Source organism: Triticum aestivum, chromosome 5B (assembly GCF_018294505.1).
Source record: "Triticum aestivum cultivar Chinese Spring chromosome 5B, IWGSC CS RefSeq v2.1, whole genome shotgun sequence".
NCBI lineage: Eukaryota > Viridiplantae > Streptophyta > Magnoliopsida > Poales > Poaceae > Triticum > Triticum aestivum.
In genome coordinates, this window is record NC_057807.1 from 598,501,058 (window position 1) to 598,513,119 (window position 12,062).

Below are 12,062 nucleotides of genomic sequence, written 5' to 3' on the forward strand. Positions count from 1 at the left end.
AGCTTCAGCCGGTCGCACGCGTGCACTCGGTTTCCTGTTGCTGCTAGTAGGCCAACCACCCATCCCTTATCCTCTCATCTCTATTCTTCTCCTCTGTTGCTTTCTTTTTTCTGCTCTTGCCATGGCGCCCAATGCCTGCCCCCTCATCACTTCATGCGGAGCTTGCCGTCGTTGACGGCCAGACCGCCTACTGCCGTGAGACCTTCCTCCCCCATTGATGCAAGCATCTCTCCCCTTCTCCTGCTTCGAAGCTGCCCTCTAGCTGCCGCATGTACAGAGGGCGTCACACACTCCCCCGCACCCCGGCGGTTGATGCATGGGTCTGCTGGCGGTTCCGTCTTGCCGGAAGGAATGCCCTCGAGGCGTTGTTGGAAGCAGGGGCGCCGGCGGCTGTGGGCTATGGCCAGGAAGATGAGGCACGCTCTCCTTTCATGCCCAGCCAGTACCTCTGCTTCAACCAGCCAGATTGTTTGCTGGGACCGGCAATGATTTTTGCTGGAATTAGTGTATTATTTTGCTGACGATCACGCACATGCTGTCATTATTATGCTGCTACCTTTTTGCTGGAACTAGCTACAATTTTTGCTGAAATTTGCTGGAACCGGCAACGAAATTTGCTGGAACCGTTGTCTAAATTTGCTTGAGAACCCGCGTAAGTGTTGATCTTTTCTGTGACATTCATCAGATTTTTGCTGTAACCCGCTACAATTTTTGCTAGAACCAGCTACAACTTTTGCTGGAACCGTTGTCTGAATTTGTTGTGGAACCTGCGTAAGTTGTGATCTTTTCTGCGACATTCATCGGATTTCTGCTGGAACCGACTACAATTTTTGCTGGAACCGGCTACAACTTTTGCTGGAACCCTTGTCTGAATTTGTTGGGGAATCCGCGTAAGTTGTGATCTTTGTTGCGACAATTTATTTGCTTTGTTTGCTACAATCAGTGACAAGTTTTGCTGAAAACGGCGTTGGAATTTGTTGAACCAACCATCGGAGTTTATCTGTCTGTGTCCGCCCGTCCTTTGATTTTGCTACAACAGTGATGGTGAATGCTACAACCGGCGATGATTTTTGCTGGATCCAGCACATGCAAATGATGGAGACGAGTAGCACGACATGTTGCAAGCGGCACCCACCGGCGCCAGAGACGACGTGCGGCGTTGCCGCTGCGAGTAGCCTCGTCGGCGAAGCGTCACCCTGCGGCTAGCAGAGGTGGATGTACGCGCTGCGGGTGGATCTGCTGCTACGAGGGGGATTTTTCCCCAAGACTTCGAGCAACGCTGCGAGTAGGCTCGTCGGCGATTCGAGTTGGGGGCAGATGCAGTAGCAGGGGAAGCGAGCGGCGCCATGGATGGCGTCTTGTTCCAGGGACGAGCGGCGGCCTGGGACAGTGCGTTTGTGGGCGTCTGCGTTGACTAGCGATAAGGTGGGAAAGAGAGAGTCTTGCGTGCGAGGGATGCGGAAGTGGGGACGAGACGCTTCAATCTGAACGGTTTCTATGCATCACATCTGACGGTCAAGGTCGGACCGGCCGAAAGTTTAAGCCGATGCACCGGCGCAGATTACTGCCCTTTGGATTTTCTGTTGCAAAATCAGGAGGGGAAAAAATATTAGTGGTACATGACTGTGCAGCGGAGATAGTTTTAATATCATATTATTATTATTATTTTCGCTGGTGACCGGCATAACTCCCTCATGGTCGAACAAGTCGTGTTGTCGGCCCGACCATGAGGAAACCATGGTGGCCAATTAGACCTGGCCATCCTTCGGGCCGGGCCTGACCAAGCCCGAGGTAGAAAACTCAGGCCCGAGCCTGGCCCAGCCCAGCCATCGGGACTACTTTTCAGGCCCAAGCCCGGCCCGGCACAACAAAAAACACACCGGGCCGGGCCTCTTCAGTAAATGGCAGAAACAGCAGGCCCAGGCCCAGCCTGGCCTAGTCTTCGGGCTCAAAATCTAGGCCCAGGCCCGGCCCGGGAGCAGCGCCGGGTCGGGCTGTTCGTGCCGGGCGGCCCATGGCCAGGACTATGGCCAATAGAAAACATGGTCGACCGTGTCGTGCTGTCGACGAGCCGAAGCCGGAGACAACATGGCTGATCGCGGAGGTGATGAGGCAAGTTCATCAGGAGTAAGATGGTGGGGTGTCAGGACAGAGGCTCGCGACAACAGTTAGATGGGCAACAGTACCGATTCAAATGTCCAAGTGCGTTTCAACCGTCGATCGACGATCCTACGGCTTCGGCGCGTGTACCGCTTCACGCTAAAGTGACCCACTCACCGCCGTAGATCTCTAGATGTGCGGTTCAGGCCGTTGTAACGTCTCTTTTAAACTTTACCGCATCTCTGTAATTTGAACTTGTCACTGTCTTACTTTTCACCTGCTCCATCCTCCTTTTTAACCCTCCTCCGGCTTGTGGAGAGGGCATTCTGGATAATTCTGGGCTTGGCCCCTTGAGCCGCCGTGTTCCGGCTGGCGAACCCTAGCTTTGCGTGGTTTCAGATCCACCCGAACAACGCTCAATTTCCATCGAAAGTTCGCGTTTTTACTCTGTTTTCAGCAATACTCCGACAGTTCCTAGGCTAGATCCTGTCAATTGGTTATCAGAGCAAGGTTTTAGATCCTTGGAGGCATTGAGTTGGACCAGATCTGATCTGGGTCCGGCGAGGCGGCGGTGGACGCAGGGAGGAGACGGCGACGGTAGATCGTTCGGCGGCAAGGAAGGCTGAGGCGGAGGTTTCTGTAGAACACTTCTACAGAGTAAAATCCCACCCAACCCACCTCCTGGTGTTGTTTCATTCTCGGCGCGACAAGCTGTGGGGCAGGTTGCCGGAGATCCGGTGGTAAATTCCCCCCCCCCCCTCACCCGCCCTCCTGGGCTGAACCATAGTCCGGATGGCGACGCCGGAAGAATCCCTGGATACAGGTATCCTAGAGCTCGAGTCTCTACAATTGGACATAAAAACTTTATGCCAAGACAGAGAGGAAGACAAGAAGGAGTTCTATGATTTTACTGAAACAGTCAACAGGAACTTTGCAAGCATTGACAGAAATTTCAAAAAGATCCAGGCCAGCCTGAAGAAATTGGTGCAGGAGGACAAGGTGGAAGAAGAAGAGGATGATGGTGACCCTCTCTCAGCTCAAGCTAGCAACAAAGCAGCAACCACTATTCCTCCCGGGAGACCTAAACAACTGCAGCCACAAAACAACACGGGTACTATTGTTTTGGTGGATAAAGTGACAGGGAAAGATTTAACCTAGATGGCACCCCCAAGGCTCCTTTCAGGCATCCAAACCATTTTGGTAGTAGACCTGACACCAGTACACCTCAGAGCAGAGTGGGACAACAACAACAAAATATCATGGTCATTGCAGAATTACCTGAAGAAGCCCCAAGGCAGGAAGAAAATAGAACCAAACACACTCATAATGATGTGAGAAGGAACATCCTGAGTGTGAAACCAGCTAAATTAAATATCTAAAAATTTGAAGGAACTGATGCTGACTCTTGGATTTAGAACATTGAGCAATTCTTTGAAGCTTCCAGAACGCCCTTGGAACAAAGAACTGAAATTGTAGTGTCCTATCTGAAAGGAGAAGCAATACAGTGGTGGAGAGGCACGGGCTTTCTGGTCACAAACATGCCCTGGCACAGGTTTTGCTCCTATCTGACAGACAGGTTTTCAACAAACTCTGTTTGTGAAAATGTCAAAGCCTTCCACAGCCTGAATCAAACTAGTACTGTGGCACAATACATTGCTGCTTTCGAGCAAAACATGAATCTTATGAGGAGAGACAACCCTGCAGTTCCAGATAGTTATTACATGCACAGCTTCATATCTGGGTTAAGCCCTTATATTCAGAGTCACCTAGAATGCCACCAACCTGACAATATGCAGAGAGCAATGTGGTTGGCAAGGAGAATAGAAAAGTCAAGTCCTGCAACCAACAACTACAAAAGTTACACACCTAACTACAGGAAAACAGCTGCTACTGAAAGCAACAAAACACCAATCATTCCTATAGTTCCTGCTGCCACTGTCATTCATCAAGCAAGAGAGAAAGGAATTTGCTATAAATGTAGAGAACCTTGGTTTCCTGGTCACAAACAAGTGTGCAAAATGTCCCAGAAGTCTCAAATTCAAGCTTTACAAGAACAAAGTGCAGTGAACCCTGATGTTATCTACATTGTAGATGCTAAAGAAGAACAAACTGACACTGAAGAAGACAATTCAGACTCCCAGCAACTGAAAATTTACATGCATGCTGCTAATGGCACTCCTGAGGAACAACCTAAGCACACCTTCACATTACAAGTGCAACTTGGATCGACCATGGCTCTAGCACTTGTAGATAGTGGCAGTACCACCACTTTTCTCTCCCCTTTAATAGCCTTAAGAGCTGGCTGTGAACTGACACCAGCCAAACAGGTCAAAGTAACGGTTGCAAATGGAGGAACACTCCTTAGTGATTTTTCCTGCAAAAAGCAAAACTACCACATTCAGGGAACATCCTTTTGTTCTGATTTCAGAGTTTTGAAACTCACTAGATATGATATGATTTTAGGAGTAGATTGGATGTATCAACACAGCCCAGTAACTTTTGATCTTCCTAATCTAACACTGTCAATCAAACATGATCAAGGAAACCTCACCACTTTCATTGATGAAAGTCTGCCAACTAGTCCCTGTTCTCCAACATTGCAAGAAATGGATCATCTTTTGGAAGAAATATTATCTGGAGCTCTACTGTGGATGCAACCTGTCAGTATGGACACTGGGCAAGTCCAGAAACACAACTCTGAGATCTCTGAACTTCTAACTGAATTTCAGGATGTGTTTCAAGAACCTGCAGGTTTACCACCCAAGAGATCGTGTGATCATGCTATCAACCTTGAACCTGGAGCACCTGTCATTAATCAGAGATGCTACAGGATGCCCCCTCAACAGAAAAATGCAATGGAACAAATCATAAAGGATCTCATCCAGAAGGGAATAATTAGACTGAGCAGTAGCCCTTATTCTTCTCCAGCAATCTTAGTGAAGAAAAAGGATGGCACTTGGAGACTGTGTGTGGACTACAGGAAGTTGAATGCTTACACTATTAAGAACAAATACCCCATTCCTATGATTGAAGATCTCCTAGATGAGCTACATGGAGCAACAATCTTTACTAAGATTGACCTAAGGAGTGGTTACCACCAAATAAGGATGAAAAAAGAGGATATTGAGAAAACTGCTTTTAGTACACACATGGGCCTGTATGAATTTCTGGTGATGCCTTTTGGAGTAACCAATGGACCACATTCCTTCCATCAACTGATGCACTCGGCTTTGGGGCCATACCTAAGGACTTGTGTACTGGTATTTTTTGATGATATTCTGGTTCTCAGCAAATCCTATAAAGAACATGTGAAGCACCTGAAGATGGTTTTCAAAGCTCTGAGAGACCACCCGTTGTATGCTAAAATGTCCAAGTGCATGTTTGCACAGAAGAAAGTGGAATATCTGGGGTTTGTTATTTCTGCTGAAGGAGTATCAATAGACCCTGCTAAAGTGGAAGCAATCACCCAATGGCCCACACCAACAAATGTAACTCAACTCAGAAGTTTTCTGGGATTAGCAGGGTACTACAGGAGGTTCATTAGGGATTTTGGAGTTATGTGCATATCTCTGTTTGATGCACTAAAGAAAGATGCTTTCACCTGGGCTGAGAAACAAGAACAAGCTTTTCAAATGTTGAAAACTTGCATGACACAAGCTCCAGTCCTTGCTCTGCCTGATTACTCCTCCCCTTTTGTGTTGGAAGAAGATGCTTCTGGTTATGGAATTGGGGCAGTTTTAATGCAAAAAGGGCAACCTATAGCTTTCCTCAGTAAATCCCTGGGCCCCAAAGCAGCTGGTTGGTCAACCTATGACAAGGAGGCCCTGGCCATCATTGAAGCACTCAAACAGTGGAAGCATTACTTTGCTTCTTCCTCCATAATCATAAGAACTGACCAACAGAGCCTCAAACATATACAAGAACAGAAATTAACTGAGGGAATTCAACATAAGCTCCTTATAAAGCTCTTGGGCTACAAATTTACTGTGGAATACAAGAAGGGCAAAGAAAACAAAGTAGCTGATGCTCTGTCCAGAGTTAAGTATGCTCTACAAACTCTGTCCACCACTGCTGCAGTTCCTGTTTGGATTAAAGAGGTGGTCAACAGTTACAAAAATGACCAAAAGTGCTCTGACTTACTAGCTGAACTAGCTATTGCTCCTACAGGGCACCCCCCTATACCCTAACTAGTGGAGTGTTGAGGTATAAAGGAAAGATTCTCATTGGAAATAACAATGAGCTGAGAACTTCACTTCTGCAATCCTTTCATACTTCTGAATTAGGAGGGCATTCCGAAGAAAGAGCTACATATCACAGATTAAAAATACTGTTTTCCTGGCCGGGTATGAGACAAGCAGTAAAAACCTTTGTGCAACAGTGCCCTGTGTGTCAGATCAACAAAGCTCACCACCTGCCTTCTCTTGGACTACTTCAACTTCTCCATGTTCCTGATTTTGCATGGACTCACATATCCATGGACTTTGTGGAAGGATTACCTGTCTCTGACAATAAAGACCTCATTCTGGTGGTGGTTGATAGGTTCACAAAATATGCTCATTTTATTGGTCTCAAACACCCCATCAATGTGAAAATTGTAGCACAAGCATTTACAGACAACATTTTTAAACTGCATGGGCTCCCTACTGTCATGGTTACTGACAGAGATAGGATCTTTACCAGCCAATTGTGGCAGAATCTGTTCACCAGAATGGGAGTGAAATTACACCTTAGTACTTCCTATCATCCTCAAACTGATGGACAGACAGAAAGAGTGAACCAATGCCTGGAAAATTACTTGAGATGCATGGCTTTTGCACATCCAAGGAAATGGTATAAGTGGCTGTCTATGGCAGAATGGTGGTACAACACAAGTTTTCATACCTCCATCAACATGACTCCTTTTCAGGCACTGTATGCCAAGCCACCACCACTCATTGCTGAACTCATGCTACCCCCACCTGAAGGGGAAGACACACAAGCTGAACTGGACAGAGACACAATTGCTCAACAGATCAAAGAAAATTTGCTAAAAGCACAAGAAAGGATGAAACACTTTGCTGACAGTAAAAGATCTGACAAGCAACTTGAGGCTGGGGATATGGTATACATTAAGTTACAGCCTTACAGACACACTAGCCTCAGCATCCACACACACCTGAAACTTCACTCAAAATACTATGGACCATTCAAAGTTCTTGAGAAAATTGGAGTTGTGGCATACAAACTCCTCCTGCCTGACGACTGCAAACTACACCCAACCTTCCACATCAGCCAGCTCAAAAAGCATCTTGGTCCTGATGCAGTTCCCAACCCTAAACTGCCACTGTTGGATGAGCATGGCCACATTCTCATACAACCTGAAGCAATCCTGCAGCGCAAATTGATACCAAGAGACCAAGGCGACATCAGCATACCAGTGGTGCAGTGGCTGATCAAGTGGATCAACCTTCCAGAGGACAAGGCCACTTGGGAAGATGCAGCCTTCATACAGAAAGTTTTTCCCAGTTTTCAGCCTTGAGGACAAGTCTACTGTCCAAGTGCGTTTCAACCGTCGATCGACGATCCTACGGCTTCGGCGCGTGTACCGCTTCGCGCTAAAGTGACCCACTCTCCGCCGTAGATCTCTGTGCGGTTCAGGCCGTTGTAACGTCTTTTTTAAACTTTACCGCATCTCTGTAATCTGAACTTGTCGCTGTCTTACTTTTCACCTGCTCCATCCTCCTTTTTAACCCTCCTCCGGCTTGTGGAGAGGGCATTCTGGATAATTCTGGGCTTGGCCCCTTGAGCCGCCGTGTTCCGGCTGGCGAACTCTAGCTTTGCGTGGTTTCATATCCACCCGAACAACGCTCAATTTCCATCAAAAGTTCGCGTTTTTACTCTGTTTTCAGCAATACTCCGACAGTTCCTAGGCTAGATCCTGTCATGGGGCACCATTCCTGACAGCACCGACGGTCGCAACTCCACCAGCATATGGGCAACGGAAGTTAATGTGTACAGTGGATTAGTGAGAACAGAACTCCGCCGTAGGCTCGAACTTAACACAACGTTTTTCAGTAACTAAAGCTAAGGGTGTTCTTTTTAGCCCTGAAGAAGAAAAACTAACCTCCACCACCTTTCTTTAGTCGAACGACGAAGTAGGGAGTATTTGGGGAAAGAAATCATATACGAGTTTATAAGAGACAAGGCAGAGGGAATCATATAAAGCTGGAAATTACAAGTGATTCGTGCTTCTTTATTTATTTTTTAATCAATCAAAGCCAAAGGCGATTCTTTCTTTCTTTCTTTTTTTTTGCAGGGTAAAGCCGAAGGCGATTCTTCCATGATTATCGCTCAATGGTTCTAGATTTCCCTCCTGGGTTTCACCATTCTGGAAGTTCTTGGACCGAAAGTACAAAGGGTAAAAGTTCACAAAAAAACTGCCAAAAAGAACCATGAGTTTCAGGGAAATACAAGTCCGGGAGAGACAAGGCATGGTAACAAGTCAGGCCATGCCACGGAACATTGACACAATAGAGAGCATTCAGGAGAATCCAAGCCTAGCAAACCAGTATTAATACCACAACACATGCGTTTTTCAGGGAGGTTTCTTGCGTTTACAGGCTCCGACATCATACGAGTAGAGAGACCTCGGACAACACTTCATCAGCTAGAGCCATGCATAACAGCTGAATGATACTCTTACGTTTTACAGGAAACCTGGATATATCTGTCTTATTAACAACACTGCGGCAACAGCATTACCACGGACAGCATGAATTTGCATCCGACTGAAGCCCACGGGTGATCATCGATCCGCCCTAGTGCGCCCGGTCACGGAGGACGTCGAGCTCCACCTCGGTCGGGTCAGTTGCTTGGATCTCGTAGTGGAACCCGTCGAGCTCCTGCTTGATGCGGTTCTTGGAGGTGGAGTACAGCATCTTGGCGCGGATGCGGGATGTGTCAGGGGACCTGGTGCAGCAAGTGCATTATATTAGCTATAAATAAGGTGAAGTGAGATCAATGGACAGGGAAGAGAGGATGCATCGGCCATCAGGCCATCAGGCATGTGCAGAAGGTGAACTTTTTTTTATCTATGTATAAGAACACTGCTATCAGACAAGTCAACTTTGATCTTTCCAGAATCACGATATATGGGAGTATATTACACATATGTAAAGTTTGGTGATGAAATAAGTAAACATGTGAGCTATACAAAAATGACAAAATGGTGATTTCCAAACAGTGAACAATGCATGCACTGTTCATCTTTCCAGAATCATGATTTTGTCTTTTTTGTGTAACTCACATGGTTACTTATTTCAGCATCAAAATTTGCACATGTGTAAGACACATCCATATAAATGTGTTGATTTATTTTCAGAATTCAAAATATAGGGCTCCGATGCACCCGTCCTCCAAAGTGACTTTTTTCTATCTGACAAGTCAACTTTCACAATAAAGAACAACAAATTGGCAAAGCATATTTCTGAAGACATGTGGACATACACTGTTGTTCTTTCTCTGACAGCTACAAGCATAGGTACCAGGCACAAATAAAATAAGAAAAGGCTACCATTGCTATAGATTCCTCTAGCAATGTCCGTCATGGTTATAAATAAGCTGAAGTGAAATAAAGAGGATAAAGGGAGTGCATCGGCTATAAAGCAGTGCAAATAGGCAAAGCATATTCTGAAGACAAGTGGACATGCAGTGTTATCTTTTCTGGACAGCTACAAGCATAGATACAAAACAAGAAAAGGCTATCATGGCCATAGATTCCTCTAGCAATACCCGTCCAGTTTCACGATTCAATACTTCATATAGAAAAATATTAAGAAACCCAAAATATATCAGTTTCACGATTCAATACTTCATATAGAAAAATATTAAGAAACCCAAAATATATCAAGTGTAAATTCGTGAGAAGAACTTCAATGACAATTCAACAAGATCTAGTTAGGGTCCATTTTTCAAAAGAAGCTATTTAAGACTAGCTATGCAAACATTAACATATGGATACGTGACTATGAAACTCACCAGGCAATGAAGAAAATCTTGCTTTTCTGCACATTCTCCCCAGTAACAAAGTCAAAATCATAAAGGGCATATCTGCAGTCCTTTTCTGGGAGACAAGCCAGGAAATCATCATAACTCTCAGTTGTAGCCCCTGTCTTCTCCACAACAACCTGTTTTTGCTTTTCTTCGATTTTGAAGATAACATAGCGAAATGCCTTCTTCATCTGAAGCTCCAGGAATGTCTCCCTGATATCAGGAGCAACTCCCATGCCAGAGGATGCATTGGACTGCAAAAAGAACACACATAAGAGAATGATGGAGACCAAAAAATTGACAACAAGCCAAGATGTTTGAGAGTGAGTCGCTGTTCCAGATTATACCATAATTCCAAACAAATACTCCCTCCGTCCAGAAATACTTGTCGCATAAATGGATGAAAATGGATGTATCTAGAATTAAAATACATCTAGATACATTCATTCCAATGACAAGTATTTCCAGACGGAGGGAGTATATATTAAAAGAAAGACTTCATGCTTGGCTGGTAATATTGCCATGGCATTCCAACTGGATATGTGCGACAGTAAAAACAAGTGAATAGCCATTTAATTGTTCAAGAGGTCAAACGAATCAACAGCAACACCTCAGTAATGATAACAGTGCAAACAACCTACTCCCTCCATCCCATAATGTAAAACGCCTTACATTATGGGATGGAGGGAGTAGTTGGTGGTCATGTTGATACAATCATAGTGTTCAAATTAAAATTCAGAAGGTCCGCATGCCTACTTGCAAGACTGGGTTTAAATTCACAAGGGATCAGATTAAGGAAATGATTTGTTTCTGTAAAGGATGACCGGCCTGATCAGAGACCAGGGTAGTGTCCTGGGACGATAAGCCATGCTTTGTTAATGGACATTTCAAAGAAGGTTCTAATAACTTCTGTAGGAAGGCTTTCACCTCCAGTCATGTTCACCTAACCAAGATTACATTCTTTGACACAGAAATATGCAGTAAACAGGAAACAAGGCTCTTAAATTAGTCAGCCTGGTAAACAAATGCGGCTGATTCCACTATAGTATGCCAAAACACAACCAGGGAACCAACTATGTCTGTCTCTCTTTGAACTATTCAACCCAATCCTGGATAAAAACTATCATGGTAAAATTCATGAACCATGTAATGTCAATTGCACGGGTACAAAATGTGACCATAGACAAAAAAGTTCAAATACCAAGTAACAAGCCCAACTACACAGATTAATCTTAAATAACGACCCCAATCTTGCAGAAGATGAATTGTTGAAGGTGTACCCAATCAAGGAATATCCAATATTACCTACCAAACTGAAGCATGAATATGAGTGCTTCCCCCTAAAAATAGGAAACTCGGCTATTTCTCACTCCGAAAGGGAAAAGACTGGTTCAAACATGGCTATCCCTCGACCACCGATGTGGACTCAATTTTCATCAACGACAATGCAAGCATGGTCTACTGATATATGAAAGAATAATGGCCATGTATCCAAGGGGCAACTGACACGCCAAGTGGTCCATGCCCTCCTTAATTTCCATGGCGACATAGATATCGACACCTGGTGCTGATGGCATGCAGTACAGATAACTACAGAAAACAGATAAACTACCAGGAAAAAAATCAGGCAATCAGTCAAACCCACGCCAAACTAGGTACCTACCAAAACATCCCCAGCCCATCCTCGCTCTACCGCCACCTTCCGCCTACCCTTCGCAATCCACACCACCATGACTCGAAACCCAGAGCGGTTGCTGGAAAAAAAAAACAGAAAACCCGTCGCAACAAACGGAACAAACCGCTCGCACGCCGTCGGATCCCACGTCCTCCGGCCGGATAAAACCTTCCCGATCAGATCTGACCCGGCGCGCGGGGACCAACCCCTACAGTACAACCACCCGCAGATCTAAACCTCCGCACGCGTGCGAGCGAAT

General features: G+C 45.4%; 1 protein-coding gene across 1 annotated transcript; it reads right to left on the bottom strand.

Moving 5' to 3' along the window:
* Positions 1-8,619: 8,619 nt before the first annotated feature.
* LOC123113511 (actin-depolymerizing factor 2) lies at positions 8,620-10,382 on the bottom strand (the record flags this gene model as incomplete). Its single annotated transcript, XM_044534772.1, is given in 2 exon segments — positions 8,620-9,048; positions 10,117-10,382. Coding segments are annotated over 2 exon segments (417 nt in total), but the record flags the coding sequence as incomplete, so codon positions are not given.
* Between the last annotated feature and the right edge of the window lie 1,680 nt (positions 10,383-12,062).